The 17,657-nt window shown below is 45.5% G+C and overlaps 1 protein-coding gene across 2 annotated transcripts in view; it reads left to right on the top strand.

Moving 5' to 3' along the window:
• Positions 1-17,657, top strand: part of Rgl1 (ral guanine nucleotide dissociation stimulator like 1) — a 260,437-nt gene that overhangs the window by 217,469 nt on the left and 25,311 nt on the right. For both annotated transcript variants that reach the window (XM_051147577.1, XM_051147578.1), the window contains 5 exons: positions 5,845-6,029; positions 8,957-9,081; positions 10,804-11,019; positions 14,348-14,451; positions 16,903-16,987. In XM_051147577.1, the coding sequence (XP_051003534.1) occupies positions 5,845-6,029; positions 8,957-9,081; positions 10,804-11,019; positions 14,348-14,451; positions 16,903-16,987 (715 nt within the window). The remainder of the gene's footprint in view (positions 1-5,844; positions 6,030-8,956; positions 9,082-10,803; positions 11,020-14,347; positions 14,452-16,902; positions 16,988-17,657) is intronic.

Here is a 17,657-nt window from a genome sequence, read left to right as displayed (position 1 = left end):
TCTCTCCATACCTTCCTTCTTCCTAGTCTTGCCTTGAGGACGTTGGTTTGTCTTTTTAACTGCCCCTTCCCCCCACCTTGCCCCTTCCAAGCCTCCCTGTGTTTAGATCTTGATTTTGGCTTTGCATTTATTTCCCCTGGCCCTATCACAGCCCCTCCTTCCAGTCCCACCCCAGTGCTTGGATCATTATTTACCACAAACACCACTGTGTGACAATGGAAAGTACATGAAGCCAGGCCAGATGACCCTGACAAGGCCAGATAGTAATGTTTCCATTCTTTAGGGAAGATGGGAGGAGAAGAGAAAAAGAAACTTTGTCCCTTCTTTTGTTCTTTCTCATCAAGGAAAACATCTTGCTGGCAGCCTTTATCTGGCACTGTTCCTGAGACTGAGGAAAACCATTCCGGGACTTGGAGGATGAGGTGAAGGGTCCAGCTCTGTCAGGGTCAAGGTTCACAAGGTGCATTCCGTCCCACCATCGTGGCTTGGCAGAGGCACAGCCATGTGCCCCTGCGAGGTGCACGGTGCTTTTTTCATGGTGCTCTTAGATTGCACTCTCCCCCTTTCCCAAATTTGTAGAGACTGTCCTAGAGTGAAGAAATATTCTGCTATCTTATCCTCTGGCAGTGACTGAGTATAAGGAGCCATCATCTCAAGTAGCCCCTAGGGCAGGAAAAACATACTTCTAAAGTGGACAGTATTATTCTTTTTTTGTAGTGGTAATCTTATTTCTGGGCTTGGCAGTTACACATCAAGGGAGAGATGACATACCCCAAAAACGTATTAAACTTTTAAATTCTGGTGTTTAGTCACCATTGGAATTTTAGGATAATTTGATATACTTATGGTCTCTGGGTTTGTCACATGTGTGCTTGGAGCACGGCTGCTGCTTTGGTCCCCTGTCAGTCCTCTCACTGTGCTCCACCAACCCCAAAGCCTTCAGGGGACTGGAAGTTTGGACTGTTTTCCTGGCTTGCTCCTCTACCAAGGCACTTTGCTAACTAGGTGTTATCAGGTGTGCCCTGTGCTTACTTACTGCAGTGTGCTCATCTCCTGTCTCTGTTCTTTCGTTAAACAATTCTCCAGCCAGTGCCCTCAGTGTTTGGCTGTCTTACTCAAGACCCTTGCTTACAGTGCTGCTCCAGCTTCCATGCCACTGATGCCTTAGCCTTAAGATCTCACTCAGCTTCTAGGAAGACCCTCCTGAAGTGCTGACCAGGCTCCCTCCAAAGGTCATTACTTCCATGGGTCCCTTGACCCCCTATTGTGACAGTTACCGCATAATTAGTAAGTGGATATAGAAACTAAAGAGTAATCAGTAATGTTTAGTTAGTCACATTGATCCTCCCTGGGGTCTCTTCTAGAAGGAAGAGCCTTAGACTTGTCCTTAGCAGATCCACACATGGACATCTGATCATGTGTTCCTTTTACAACAGGCTGGGAAGGTGATTCTTGACAAGAATGCCCAAGGTAGTCCCCTCTGCCATGTCTACTTAGACTCACACCTTCCTCTAGGACAGAAGAGTTCTGCTCTGTAACCCATCAAAGAGTCGCTTTACCTAAGCCCTTTATCTTTGAAATCCTTTCCCGTGGTTTTTGGTAGGTAGTTGTAAGCATATTATCAATTATGTCTCTCTTGATGTTATCTCAGAAGCTCCTATTGGCATTATGTCATTTGAAATCACCTCTGATTAGTGTCAGATAGATGCAGGCAGGTGTTTTCTGTCCCTTCTCCAGTTAGGGGTCAGTAGGACTGTCTGCACAAACTCTCCAACTTGACAGGTGGCCCTGCTCGTGACGGATTTCATTTTCCCTTCTCCCAGTCCATTCTTGGTCTGTGCACAGGGGCAAGGGACTTCTCCAGGCACATAGGCACACTTTGCCTGTGTATTTATGACGGCAGCCAGCATCTCCCTCCTGGTAAGGTTCCCTAGCCCTCCCATTCAGTCCTGGTGAGGAGTGGAGCCAGGCCGGGGAAGATGGAAAAGCTGCTATCCCCTTTCCTCTGTCATATTTGCAATGTTGCTTTCCTTCTTGGAATCTTAACAGCCCTGCATTTGTATCTGCTGCTTGTTCTACCAAGAATGGAAAGTTTCTTCCCAGGCCTGGCAAACATAAGGCTACTGTGAACCTCGGGCAAGGGTCCAGGCCCTTCCAGAAACCCTGCCTCCCTGGCACGCTGACGAGCACTGCTGATCGAAGGGCAAGGGCTGCCCCTGTTGGCTATACTGTCTTTGTTTTTCTCTTCTCTGATTTCCTCCTTCATCCCCCTTTATTCTTTTTGTGTGAAAATGCTTCTCCTAAGATTGCTTAGGCTAAGCCATGGCAAGGTCACTGTTAGAGCAGACCAGATGAGGAAGTTGCTCACCAGAGTGAGCTAAAAGTGTCAGGCTGGGGAGAGAATGGCCACGGTTGGTAGCACGGTTACTCCAGCCTTAGGTAGCCCTTCTGAAGGTATGGCTTTTCTTGGGCACAGAATGAAATGCTTTTGGGATCTACACATACACACAGATATAAACCAAGCACACATTTTAGAATTGTTTACAATCACAGGAACCTGAAAATTCTTGAAATATCTGCCTGCCAGTGGAAGAATCCTTAGACTAGGACGTGTGGTCATGCGGTAGGACACGGCGTTCAGGAGAGACTGCACAGTGACTCTGGAGGCAGGGGCTGGAGAGGTGGCCGTAACAATACTGATAAGTGAAAAAATGGTGATTTATATTTGCATATCATGTTTACTGAATATGTGTACATAGATGCAGAAATACCTGGAAACATATACTATAAACTAGTAACAAATCATGGGAATGCAGTTGGACTGAAGGGAGAGTAGATATTTTGCTTTTAAGTTTATGTAGATTTGTGAAAATTACTATTTTCAGTAAATGATCTTTTAAAAATATGAGCAGTTACTATCCGCAGTAGCTGATGCAGTAACATCACTGAATTGCCTGTGCGTTAAGATTTCTTCTTTTCTGAGTTTCCCTTCTTTCCCTCTCCCTTCCTTTCTCCCTGCCCTTCCCTTTGAATTGTGGAGACATGGTTTACTTTGTAAGCCAGGCTAACCTGAAACTCACCCTGTAGCCCAGATGTCCTGGCATCCAGGCAGCTCTCCTGCCTCAGCCCAGAGTACTGAACTGCAGGCACAAGCCTCCAGGCTTGGCTTGTAACTCTGGATTTCTATGTGGACATTCTTGTCAATTATGAAACACTGGGGCCCTTCCTGAGAACTCACTGTTAGATCAGTGCTCCTTTTGACTCCCTCCCCGCCCCCCTCTTCTCTCTCCTCTCCTCTCCCTCCCTCCCTCCCTCCTTCCCTTCTGCCCTCCCCCTTTCCCTCTCTCCTCTTTCCCACCTCTTGTTTTCATCAGTATCATTGGAAGTATGTATTCTCATTGAAATGGGAAGGAGTAGTAGTTGTTAATTCACGTTTATTTTAAGAATTATAAAAATACTCTTCTATGAGAATGTAGCTTATATATTTAAATGTCAGGTTTTCTGTGTTCTGGTGTGTCATCCCAACTGTGCACCCTCATGACTCTGTGCTTACTGTTTATCCAAAGGAAGGGAAATTACTCATAAATTATATTTGTTATAAAAAAGAAATGTTAGAGTGATAACTTGATTTCTTCTTTATTATTTGACAGTTTACCCCACATATCTAATGTTTATATAATGTATCTTTATTGTATTTACCCTTACCCCTTCCTTTCCACTCTTACCAAAAACTTCCCAGCTCATCCTCTTCTTGCCTTTGTGTATTCTTCCCTTTTCCTTTAATATCATGCTAAGCCCAATTGGTGAGTGGAATTCTGGAATATTAACTGTGGATAAATGTTTAAAATTATGGTATTTAAGTTTGGTAACTAAAAGGAATGACACTATAGTAGGAGGGGCCTCGGTGATTTCATTATACTCATGTTTTCAGTTGTTTGTTTGTTTGTTTGTTTGTTTGTTTTGAGACAGGGTCTTACTTTGTAGCCCTGGCTGTCCTGAACTTTCTCTGTAGACCAAACTAGTTTCAAACCCCCCAGAGATACACCTGCCTCTGCCTCCTGAGTGCTGGAATTAAAGGTGTGCACCATTAGGCCCAGCTTAACGTTTTTAATTCTAATCCAAAGCCCAGGTAACTTTCTATCTGGAGGGAAATAAAGTTTTTGTTAATTCTGTTTAATTTAAAGATTTAGAGTATTGAATTACTTCTGTTGATAGTTTAATGTCATTTGTTTCATGACTATAATTAAATGTCAGCAATTCCAGATGCCATATAGTCCAGAGTAGTGAAACAGTAATGTACACAGTGGAGAAAGTCAGAGTGTAAACTGTCCTGCTTCTTGTACTCGGGAGGCTCTGTGGTAGTCATGCCTTGAGTATAGTTCAGCTCTTTGGTGAGACATTACAGTATGGCGGTTAAGACACTGTAACAGCCCATTGTAGTTCTGCACAGTGGATAGTAACTTCTACTCTAGTTTTAAATTACACAAACAATTGTTTGGAGTACAGTAGATAATTACAATTTTCTTTTCTGTGATTCTGCGAGCCAAACCCAAATAGCATTTGTGCATGTTAGACAAATGCTGTACCACTGCTATATTCCAAGCCCTTTAAAACCACTTTGTGGTTCTGGGGAGATGGCTCAGTCTGTAAGATGCTTGCCACACAAGAATCAGGACCCAGGTTGGATCCCCAGCACCCATTTACAAAAAAATAAAGTTGGACATGGTGCCGTGCTCATCATCCCCGTGCTGGGAAAGCAGAGATGAGAGTATTCTTAGAGCCTGCTGGCCAGCATCAGTGAACATCCCTTGCTATGAGGTTGTGTTAAGAGGGAGGCAGAGTATCTGTTTTTAGAAAAGGGACCCAGCCTGGCATGGCTTGACTCCGAAGTGTCTTTGAAGTCCTCTTTGACCATGAGGCGTGGAATAGCAGTGCTTCAAACAGTTCACCCCTTCGTCATTGTTCTGACTGCTCTCGAGGGAAGAGCCATCCCTGACTTAAAGGCCACACCTCGAGTTACTCAGTGTCTGCAGCATGCCAAGCAGCTGGAATGACCCTGGCTGTCTCTGTGCTCTGGCTCCTGATAAACCTTTGTGAATCCCTCAGAAGAAGCCATATTGCTGTAGTGTTGCTTGCCAAGTTGTTTTCCACTTACTTTTCAGAGACCTAACTTCTCCACCCCGTGGTTCCTGAGACACGTTCACATTCTAATTTGAGAAACAAAGGAATAACTTTATGAGGAAAGTCCTGGCCCTGTGCTGATGCCCCAGTGATGTTTATAAGATTAAACCTGCGCATTTCCCCCCAAACCCGGACACTTCATTTCTCCAGTTGGATTTCTGGCCAGATGGTAGCCGGTATCTCCTAAACTACCAAAGTGATTACTTTCTGTTCCCTTTCAGGTTTAGTGTGTGTGCTCATTTATTTGTGTGTGAGTCTGAAGCGGTGGCTTGAGCACACTGCGGCACAGGTACTTAGGGCAGAGGACAACGTGTGAGCCTTGTTAATCTCTTTCTACCACGTGGGACTCGGCATCGAACTCAGATCGTCAGACTTGGCAGAAAGTACGTCATCTTAGTCACTGCGTCATCTTGACAGCCCTGGCTTTCTGGTCTTTAATGTGAACAAATCCACAATTAGTGGCTAGTGTTCGGATTGCTTGGAAAGTATTTTTGGAACTCACTAAATCCTCTGGACATCTTTTGTCTGCCTCAGATGGGTTTTTCCACCAACAAAACGTTATCAATCCCCCAAGCCCCCTTCAGCTACCAGCTGTGGTGTCCAGGGCTTGTCTCGAGTCCCACAGTCCTTCAGGTTCAGTGACTCTCCATTTCTCCTTCCCAGTGCCATTGCTTCCATCCTGAGGGCCTGGCTTGACCAGTGTGCGGAAGACTTCCGGGAGCCCCCTCACTTCCCTTGCCTGCAGAAGCTGCTGGAGTACCTCAAACGCATGATGCCTGGCTCCGACCCAGAGAGGAGAGCGCAGAACCTTCTGGAACAGTTTCAAAAGCAGGAAGTAGATTCCGACAGTGAGTACCTGTTTGGTCCCAGGGAAAGCCTAGACTGGGATTCTGCAGTATGGAGGTTCCCCGTTTTGGGGCTCAATAAGAAACCCTAGTACCCTCAGAAAACTGGGTTAGGTGTAAAATTATGGAAGTGTTACATTCAGAACCATAACATTTTCGAATGAAAAGAGGTATTTTTCAAGACTGGCTTTAAGGATTAAACTGTGAAGCCAGTTCACAGGAGCTCTGTAACTGCTGGGGTTCCTTCTGTTTCCAACAACAGAGTTTCCATGATTTTTTTAAAAAATCCCTTATCAACACGGATTGGCTTTTTATTCTCTGCCTAACATGTTCTATCAGATATAAACCTGTGACAACCTCCCCTATATGGCTGGCAAGGATCCAAGCCTACTTCCCTCTTACAAAAGCTTGGAGGAGGTGTTTCTCCTTTGTCCTAGAAGACATTACCGTAATGTCCCCTGGCAGTGCAGATTACCATCATCTACTGTCTGTAATGGCTGAATCAAAGGAAGTTTTTGAGGCTGTTTTTTCCTATTGGAAGCTGACCTCTTGTTTCCAAGGACAAATGCAGGGGCCACCACTGCTGGCCACAGAGTGTGTTGACGGCCAAGCTCTGAAGAACTTAGTGGAGAGGTCCCATCAGGCTTTCAGCATGGTGATATGTCCTTTCATTGAGGTGCCGGGTAACAGTTTCCATGGCAGCTGACCCACTTGGAACTTCTGATGGGCACTTCCTTGAAGCAATGCCCGATTTCCTCAGTGAGGGAAAGGAAATGGGCCCTAACACAGATAAAGGATGCCACCCCAGAGCCAAAGAAAATACAGTAACTTTACATTCCACCCAGTACCTGGCAACTGGTTTCTATGTCCTGGGGACCAGAGAAGGGGAATGCAATTGCATCATCTGAAAGGCTTTGTATCTCAGATGACTTCATCTGCCGGGAATGCTTGAATCCCCAGGACACTCCAGCTGCCAGATCTTCTCTCCCTTCAGGGCCTCCCGCCCAGCTTTGTGCTGGAGTGGAAAATGCTGCTGCCTGCTGCACTGGAGCCCAGCTTTCCCCACTGGGCTGTCTCTGGCCCTGTGCCTAATTGGGGAAGCAGTAGGACCAGTCATTGGTTGTCTCCAGCTCAGGGACTGGAAGGGCAGAGTTCTTTTGGCCGGCAGAGGCAGAGGTGGCCTGACTTCACAAAAACTTTTCGGCAATACCCAAGAACAAATCTTGCCCTAAGTATGGGCCATTGTTACTAGGAATGTGCCGGGTCCTGCTTACGAAGCGAGGGCCCCATTCCTGAGTCGGAGTGCCGGGAGCTTGAGTCCCTTGGGTCCCTCCTCCCACTTCACACTATGGAAAGCAGTGAGTGTTCCTGTGTGTTTTCAGAAGGAAAACTGTGCATAGAGTTTTTCCACACCTGGAGTGAGTCAGGAGTGGAGCTGGGGCAGTGGAAGCAAAGGCCAGGTTCCATAGAGAAAGGAGCGCAGTCTCACACATAGTGGCGTTCGAGGTGCATACTAGACGTACTAGTGTTTGAACGAACAAATGAATGAATGAATGAATGAATGAGTGAATGAGTGAGTGATGTTAGTTCTTACCCTGCACTTTCCTTGGCTGAAGCCAGGCAGCCTCTGCATTGTTGTACAGGTGCTGAAGCACATCATAGCTGTCAGGAGGGATAGAAGGCTCCTTTGAACCTTTGATTGGCACATCAGATTTCTTCTCCACTGAAAGAGAAAGTACCAGAGTTGAGTGGAGGAAAAGTACTGAAAGCAGGCTCTGACATCCTTCACATGGCAGGAATTTAGCTCTCCACTGGATACCTTTGCTTGTATCCAAGATAACAGGAATAGGTAGTGATGCTTTCTGACCTTTCCCACCCATAACCCAGTTCCATTCACATCAGAACCTTCAACTCTGAGGTCCAGAGCCAGTCCTGAAATCAGAGTGGGCAGGTAGCACAAGGCCCTGGACAGGTACAGTGTCTCACTTTGGGCACCCCATTTCTCGTAGGCAGCTCTGAAGAAGCTGAGTCGATCTGATGCAAAATGCCTAACAATGTCCATCCTAAAGAGAAAGAAAAGGCTTAAAAATGAAAGCCTGCTAAGGGAGTAGTAACACAGACCTGAATCTTTGCCAAGATACTGTGCGCACCTCTCCCCCTCCAAGTAATTGCAGTTTTGACAGGAAGGCGTGTGAGGAGTGTGATGGGCGTAAGGCAGGGGAACAACTCAGGACTGGGGAAGATTGCAGTAAGAAGACTTGGAGTGGAGGCTGGAGACTGCCAGAGCTGGGCAGTAAACAGGCTCCTGGGCCATGCTTTCCTTTGACTTCATCAGGCTGTGAAGTGTGTAACCTTCTGATCAACGGTCAGCAGCGGGTTTACTTTTTGAGTTTATTTCACGCTTTGCACACGCTCTTGGTGGAAGCTGACAGCAACTCTGATCATTTGAGGCTTCTAAATATTTTTGAAAGGTCTACAGGTCTCCTCCACATCTCTGAAACCCAAATGGCTGGTGCTACCCTTACCAAGGCCTGCTGGCCTGCTGGCCTGCTCACTCTGAGGCCTTCTCAGTGGCCCAACAATCAAGGATTGGTGTCCGGGGTGTAGGTATTAGCTGGCTTAGTCCTGGAAGTGGTGACAGACTTGGGAGCTGAGACGAGGGTTGTGTTTAGCTTTGCTTCTGCAGTCTTTGCCTAGACTAGCCTCTGGGTGATTTCTGGGGGATAACTCAAGGTCTCTCCGAGCTTAACGAGAATAGAGGAACACACAGGATTGGATCTCCATTTTGCCCCAATATACTGTTCTTGCTCATCTCTACCTGTGGGTTTCTGAAGCGTTAGTTCTCTTCTGCCTGAAAGAAGTGTAGCCTGATGCCATGAGCAAAGTCTTACGTGGCACCCATTTACTGGTTGTTTCCCCGTTGTGCACAGATGGGCTTCTCAGCACCATCCCCTTCAGCCTGGAAGAGGACGAGGACCTGGAGAGCGGAGGGCCGGCAGAGTTCACGTGCTTCTCAGAAGATCTCGTGGCGGAACAGCTGACCTACATGGATGCAGTAGGTCTTCTCACTGTATCTCAGATGTGCTCCGCTTAACCCGGGGGCAGTGACAGCACTAGTGGCCCAGGGAAGGCAGTGGGCAGCACTGGGTAATGTGCAAGAAGTCCTTTTGAGTCTTTGAGAGAGTCTGTGTCTGTAAAGGGAGAGCTGAGATGCTGTGTGAATCACTCCTGTGAATAATTCAAGCCCCAGCTCTTCTTGCAGCCCTGGGTGAAAGTGCATTTTCCTCAGAGCTCAGGTCACAGAGGGAAGTAAGAATTCTAATCCTGGTGAAACCGAATCTACCCTGTTCTGTGGGTATTTCTCTCCCTTTGGACTCATAAATATTTCAAGAGCCGAGCTGTTTATTTGGAGGATTGTAAAGGGGGTCAAAGCCCAAGCTAGCATGAAGAGAGTTCATTGAATCCACATGTGACCGGATCTGGCAGCCTGCTTCCACGTGTGCTTCCTGCACGTTTGAATCGTGACTGTTTCTGTGTACTGTGCATATTTGATTGTGTTGGTCACATTTCATAGCGCGGAGTTTGCTGGAAAGCATAATTAAAGACTTAGCAATTATCGTGGTGGTTTCACTCCTCTGCACTTCCCTGAGCTCTGCCACCTTTGCAGCATATAAGATGGCCGGTTTCCATCCAATGGAAAGCAGACTATGGAAAATAGATAAGATAGTCTATAGGGAATACATGTTGCCCGTTCTCTCTCTCTTTCTCTCTCTTCTTTCCTTTTTTAGTTTTTCGAGACAAGGTTTCTCTGTGTAATCATGGCTGCCCTGGAACTCAGTCTTTAAACCTGCCTTGCCTCTGCCTCCCAAGTGCTGGGATTAAAGGCATGCACCACCCCCACCCAGCTCCATCTTTCTTTTTATACCAACTTTTATAACCTTTTATTTAGAATCTGGTCTATTCAACCTGTTGTTGTTGTTGTACAACTGATAGAATAAGGGAAAGGGGGAAATATCTTATTTTTACTGCTTTAAGGAAAAGACCTGAAAACTAGGCTTTAGGTTCCCATTTTGTGTAGTGTGCAGGGTTGAATTTTTCCCCCTTCTTTCTCTGCTTTGAAAAATGAGAAACAGTTGCATGGAGAGATGTGACACGTGTTATAGTTACGCAGACTTCTTTTCAGGTGGCCTGAGAGCATCTGTTTTCATGGTACACAACTGGTGGTTCTTGAGTGGCCTGGACACTCGATATGGTTTTGAGGTCAAAATAACCACTGCCACTTTTCTCTTTTGAGCAGTGTCACAGGTCTCACTAGAACTGCTTGATTTTCTGTACAAGATGGGTAAATAAGAATGTCTTTGATCATTTTCATTTTCTCTTGGTCATTATTTTTATCACTTAAGCAAATTTGAAAGGTCATGAGGGGTCCAGGAATGGTGCCTCACTCCCTTAATTCTAACACCGCAGAGGCAGAAGCAGGCAGATCCCTATGAGTTGGAGGCCAGTCTGGTATACATAGTGAGTTCTAGGACAGCTAGGACTACATAGAGAGCTCCTGTTTTGAAAACAAAAACAAACAAACAAAAAATCTTGTGGGCCTTTCTGCTCCAGTCATCTATTATTTACTTATTTTGTTTGTTGAGATGGATACCGTGTGGCAAGTCAAGCAGAGAGCGATCCTTGTCCACTTACAAAACACCCATTTACAGATGTCCTAGATGACATGTTGGGTAAAGCATCTGTGTTTCCCTTAATGCCAATTCCTCCTCTGTTTCAGCAACTATTCAAGAAAGTAGTGCCTCACCACTGCCTAGGCTGCATTTGGTCTCGGAGGGATAAGAAGGAAAACAAACACTTGGCTCCCACGATCCGCGCCACCATCTCGCAGTTTAATACCCTCACCAAATGTGTCGTCAGCACCATCCTGGGGAGCAAAGATCTCAAGACTCAGCAGAGAGCCAAGGTCATCGAGAAGTGGATTAACATCGCCCATGTGAGTGGCCGTTAAGAATGTATCTTTGTGTTTGGTAGATGTCCCTCCTGACTCCAGACCTGAGATCTGGTTCTTCAGAGCCGCCATTTCACATGCCGCGTGACTGGCCCCTAGCACCATCTAGAGAAAGGCACAGTCAGTCCCTAATGTGTTTGAGTTACAGTATTATACGTTAGGGATATAATAAGATAGAGCACAATTGATTTAGCTGTGCAGGAGCCAGACTCACTGAATGACCTCATCCTGTGAAGGACAGGGGTCAGCAATATAAATGTTATCGAAGTGGGGGAGGGAAAGCTACTTCTGAGCAGGGTGATCAAGGAAGAAGGCCCGAATGAATTTCACTTTATCTGTCAGAGAGTAGGATTTTAGGTACTTGAAGATAAAAGGTTTCTTCTAGGCAAGAAGCAGCTACAGTAAAAGTGATTGTGGGATTAGTTGTTATATAAATATCCCATTAGTCTATGTTCTGGGCCATGGCTAACTCTCAGCCAAAACACACTTTGCTTCATGTCTCATTAGATGTATCCCCACTAAGCCTTGTTTATAGGACACAATGCCTGTGTCTTTCACATTTTCTTGTATTGTTTTTGACTAAAGAGCAAAGCCACACAGTAAGCTTCGAACCCCTACCAAGACCTACCCGACGAACATGATACTCTCCACCGTTGAGTGGAGAGTGAGATCTGACTCTCACACGAACTCTGGTGCCCCTTTTCTGACCATGTCCCCCAGATGGGGAGACCTGGTGGCACTCAGAGGAAGGATAGCTAGTTACCAAGAAGAGACTTGATATTCTGAGAGCATATATAGGGGGAGGAGGTCTCCCTAGGTCACGGACATAGGGGAGGGGAGAAGGGGAGAAATGGGAGGGAGGGAGGAATGGGAGGAAACAGGGGAAGGGCTAACAATAGAGATGTAATATGAATAAATTAATAAAAAAAATCTAAAAAAAAAAAAAAAAGAGCAAAGCCACAACAGTTGCAGAGAATTTGCCGTGTTTTTGAGTCTTTAAGACGACCTATTACCCCACACGTGTTAGTGCGTGAGAAAAGATGAGCAAGAAACAAAGCATAGGAGCAAAGAACTTACTTTTCCCCAAAAATAACTGCAATGTGGTACCAGCCTGGGTGCCTCTTTCTTCTTAGAATTATAAGAAAACATTTTTGCCACAGCATTTATGTCTCAGAGCAAACGGTCTTTATGTCCTGAGTTCATTGATCTAATTAGACAGCCAGAACACAGCATCCCCTTGTGTGGCGTGCTGTGACTCAGATAATGACTTTCAGCTGGCGTTCAATATAGACTGTGTGTTTATATGATAAAGAAACTGTGGGCAACTCAAGGTGCATTCCATATTCCATCGTAGTCGCACCAAGCCAAGCGGCCTTAGTCTTGCTGTTAAGTGGGCTTTCCCCCAGCATTGAGTATGCTATGTCTCTTAAAGTCATGGAGGATAACTTCATAGAACTCTGAAACTTACAGGTGGTTTCCTGCCAAGATTTATTTTATTCTTCCCTCATTAGTCATAATCTATTTCTATTGAAAAAAAAAAGGTTTTAAAATGATATTAATTTTACATGTAGAAACTATTTCTGACCTAATATGGGTGTGGCTTCTTGGCCTGGCCTCTGTGCTGCATTTTTGATTTTGCGTGCATCTTTTGGAATATGCCTCCTTTTCTAGAAACAGGACTGGATGCCTCGTGGGTTCCCTTCAGCCCGTAGCCTCTGCCTGTTACTGAGTAATGGGTTCCATATGTTTATTACGATGGACATGATATATCAGGGCCTGGGTGTCTTTATTTATTGCAAGTTTCCTGGGTTTTAGAACGTAATTTTGGGATGCTGAACCTTTGTTGAACCATGCTGTCAGAGTGAGGTTTCCAGACAGCAGCAATGCTACAACCCTCTCTTCTTCCCTCCCTCCCTCCCTCTCTCCCTCCCTGCCTTCCTCTGTTCCTTCCTCCCTCCCTCCCTCCTTCCCTTCCTCTCTCCCTCTTTTCTTCCTTCCCTTTTCTATCTTTCTTATCTTTTTCTTTCTTTCTTTCTCTCTCTGTCCCTCACTTCCTAAATCTCACCTTTCTGCCTCTCTCCTCCTCCCTTGCTCCCTCCCCCTCCCTTTCTATTTTCTCTTTAAATAAAGGGACACCAAGGTACTTTAAAAGACAGGGCATGACTTTTATGAAGTACATTGCAGTGTACTCTGAAGAAAACACTTGAGGGTTTGGTTGGCATGCAAGATTTCATGATAAATTGGAGAATTCTGTTTTTCCTTCATAGTCCAGATCACCAGAACTTAACGAAATGATTCTTGAAGCAATTTGCACTTATGTCCAGCCACTCTGGTACCTCTTGCCTGAGATGTTCTGCATGAAGCCAAACATGTACTCAGGCAGTGTACTGGGCACACTGCACTACAGTGTGCCTATATGCAAAGTATCTCCTGACTGAGAGGGAAGGCGCATCACTGGATGCAGCCACGCCCCAGGCCAGCCAACAATGCTACCCTCTTCCTGTCCCACCAGTCCTACTATCTCTAGGGTTTGGGCCACTGACTGCCTACGCTATGGTCTTGGCTCCTTAGGATAGGGTACACTTAGCAAGGAGCCTCTCTTCGTATGCAGAAAAACGACACCCAGAATCTCTCCTGTTCTCTCTCTGTTTTGTTTTAAAACACTGCCAAATGAATCTTATTTTTAAAAGCCCAAGTTACTTTGAAAGCATTGAAGTACCAAGGTGTTTCTGAATGTTTACAATTGTGGGACAAGCCAATTTGAAACCAAATGAATGTCTATAAAAATATTCCCCCCTTGGCTAAGACCATGAAAGCTGAAGTTCAACCTGTGGTGAACTTTTATTGCCAAGTTATATACGCCTCTCAGGCCACAAGCTCTTTGTACCATCTGAACTTCCGGTGGCTGCTGCCCAGCTCACTTGGAAGGCCTAAGGGGCACAGTGATCTTCTGCGTGGATTTTTAAGTCATGCATATGCTTTCTGCTGAATAAAGTTGTACTCTCTGGCATAGCCACGCATGTCCACCTCCTCATGTTGTTTTTACTGGGAAAGCTGGAAACTATAAAACTGTAACAACAACGCAAAAATATATTAGAGGGGGAAAAACAAGCTTACGGTGCCAAACTCTATAAAGTGTTTTGGTGACTGGGGCGGGAGGAAGGGGCCACTTTTTGATGTCCAGTATTTACACAGCTGCCTATTTAGTGGTAAGAATTCATAGCAGCTGTAATACCTCTAACACAGGAAGCCAGCAACTCACTGTAATGCTGATCTGTAAATGCCTTTTATGTCTTCATCCCTCCCTGGACAGGAATGCAGAATCCTGAAGAACTTTTCCTCCTTGAGGGCCATCGTTTCCGCACTGCAGTCCAATTCCATCTATCGCTTGAAAAAGGCTTGGGCTGCCGTCCCAAAGTAAGTCCCGCAGGGCCTGCTCTGTTTTCCTGGCCCGGGTGATCGGTTGGTGCTTCTGTACCATGGGCCCTTACCATCAAAACGCATATTATGTGACAAGAGAAACATATCTGAAACCCTCTGTGTGTTCCAGGAAGGGTACATTAATGAACTTCGAGGAAGGGCAGCTGCAGAATTCACTCATTCTCAGTGTGTGCCAGAGCCACGATTCCCAGGCCTGGGTGTGATTTGAAGGGTGTGCTTGTTATCTGGATCTTGAGGGATGAGGTTATAGGGTGATGGAGTTGGGCAGTTTGCATGGCTTCCGGTTGTGTTTCAGCCTTATTCCAAAGCCCCGAGCTGCCCCAGGATGTGAGGGATAGTGTGTACCGCTAGGATCTCAGTTCCTGATGTCCTGTAGGGAGCAATGTGTCCACTTTTGCTTCCTCGCATTAAAATGCCTTAGTGCGGGGAGCGGGGAGGCAGGGAGGGGAGGGCTCCTTCCGCAGGGCTGGCAGGGATCATTAACTACTAACATCCTGTGCTGCGCTCTTCACACTTCTTGGTTTACCCACTGCGGTAGTTGGTAGCACAGTGATCTTACTCCACCACTATTGCTATTTCTTCCACTTCTGGAGCTTAGCTGTGGACCAGAGGCTTCCCCCCCGCCCAAAGGAAGGGACAGTTTGTTCACACATTCGTTCAAATTTAGAGGGTGTCTTAGTTCAAGTTTCTATTGCTGTGATAAGACACCCTAACCAAGAGCACCTTACAGTTTACAAGCCTGTCACCCAGAGGATGTCAAGGCAGGGACCTGGAGGCAGGAGTTGATGCAGAGGCCATGGAAGGGTGCTGCTTACTGGATTGCTCAGCGTTCTTTCTTGTACCATCCAGGACAACCTGCCCAGATGGGTCCACCCACAGTGAGCTGGGTGCTCCCATATCTCCTACAGCAAGTCTGAGTCTTAAACTACACGTTCAAAAACTAGCACACGTAGGGCCTGGAGGGATGGCTGAATGGTTAAGAGAACTGCATGCTCTTGTAGATGACCCAAGTTCAGTTCTTAGCACCCACATTCATTTGTAACTTCAATTCCAGAAGACCAGATGCTTCTGGGCTCCGAGCACTCCACACTAACATACCTCACATACACACACAACATATGATGAAGAGCAATACAACTAAACCTTTAAAATACTAGTCTACAATATACATGCTTTATTGGGTTGCCGAAGAGAAGATCCAGTCCTATAGCTGGCTTCTAAAACAACTTTTCGAAAACCAAAGTGCAAAAGAATTCTCAAAACTGACTCCTGTTGGATATGTGTGATTTGTTGCTTGGGTGGTTTACATTTTAGGAAAGATGCTGTAGAAAGGAAAAGGACTGCAGGATGACACATGCATGACGTATGAGGCCCTGGCTCCTCCCAGATGCCGTATCAGTCTTATGTGCTCTCCATGGCTGAGTTGAGGGGGAGCAGAGTCAAATATCTTATTTACCACTTTCACATAGTCCTTTACATTTCTAGCTTTCAGTAGACAGAGGCTACCTACTTATTTCTTTCTATTGAAATACTTCTATAAATACGTTCTTAATTATTTTCTCCAAAGCAGAAATAGCTTTCTTTTGTTTTACAAATAATAATATACTTATTATAATGCAAATAAATCTTAATAATGGTCTCTTTTATGATAACAAAGATGTTCTGTGCATGGGCTGCTAATCATTTGTGGCCTTTAGAATCAGCCACTCAGTGGTTGTGGGGAAAGGTGTGTGCAGACAAGCAGGGTGCTCCTGCGGGACAGGGCATGGGGGATGAGCCGGAGCCTCATAGGGTGTGCGTGTGTCATCCTGCAGTGCTTTTCCTATGTACAGACAAGGACATTGAAACTTAGAAAAGTTAGACAACTTGTCCAAGATCATGAGGGAAGTAAGTAGCATAGTTAAGGTTTGACCCCCTCTACCATGGCTATAGAACCACAGTGCGTCCAATGTGACTTCATGAATAAGAATACTGGCCCAGGATGCAGAACATACTGGGTTCTGTATCTGCAGCTCTCAGCAATTACTCATGAAAACTAGAGCAAGCTCTTGGCCGTGGAATCCTTCTCTCTAAACTTAGGTGTGTGGCCAAGATGGCCGCCACAGGACTCTGTGCGTGTTAGTAGGGTGAGTGCTTTTTAAACTTTCTTAAGGGAACATCTCTCTAGAACTTGATGCCTCAAGTGAATCATCATTTTTTAATTAAATAGGTAATTAAATAGAAACATTCCTCCAATCATTCTGGTAACCATGTTCATCTTTCACAAAGACTGCATGAAGACACCCATCAGCTGCGTTTGTGCTGCATTACCCACCGTTCCCAAGGTCCGAACAGTCTCTCAAGGCAATGCATACTGAAGGCAGCTGCACTGAGCTGTCACAGTCTCCATAACTCTGTTGTTTATTTTTCCTTTGTCTTTCTTCCTAGGGACAGAATGCTAATGTTTGAAGAGCTTTCAGACATCTTCTCAGATCATAACAACCATCTAACCAGTCGGGAGCTTCTGATGAAGGTGAGGATCCCAGGCAGCCCTGCTGGGAACCCTGGGAAGAGTAGCTTTAAAGTGGCTTAAGTTCCTTCAGCCTTCCAGAGAAGTAGTTTTATCTTATACATAATATAAGAAAGTATATATGGGACCGAGACAATTCAAAGCCCGATTGAGCTTTCTCCTTCCACCTGAATCACAACCTGTGTTCAAATGTGCGTGTCTTTAACATGCAGATGCTCAGTGCTATTCGTGCCATGGATGAGAGGCCTTGGAATATTCCTTCTTCTCAGCACAACAGCTCTCGTAATGACAGAGACCAGCCTGCAATTCCGCATTTTTTTTTTTTTTTGGACCAAATTGCACAATATTTTTTCAGTCAACAATGTTTATTTGAACACCAGATAAGTGGTGACTTCTGAACTGCCTCCTGGGCAAAGGTAGAGCCTGGCTCCTTTTGCTTCCTTAGAAATGTACTGAGTGCCTAGTATTTCTCAAACACTGAACCAGACTATAGACATAGGAAGATTTATAACACAGCCTCTATGTCTAGGAGTTCAGCCATAGTCGATGACTGTGGACACTATACAATAATCACTCACATAATGACAAATAACTTTATACACAATCAATGGGCAGTTAATGCAGGCCAGTTGCTATCTTCATAGTTTTCTGCCATCTAGATTTTGTCATCTTT

This window comes from Acomys russatus, chromosome 6 (genome assembly GCF_903995435.1).
Source record: "Acomys russatus chromosome 6, mAcoRus1.1, whole genome shotgun sequence".
Classification (NCBI taxonomy): domain Eukaryota; kingdom Metazoa; phylum Chordata; class Mammalia; order Rodentia; family Muridae; genus Acomys; species Acomys russatus.
Note: the sequence above shows the minus strand (reverse complement) of the source record. Positions and strands in the feature narration are given on the sequence as shown.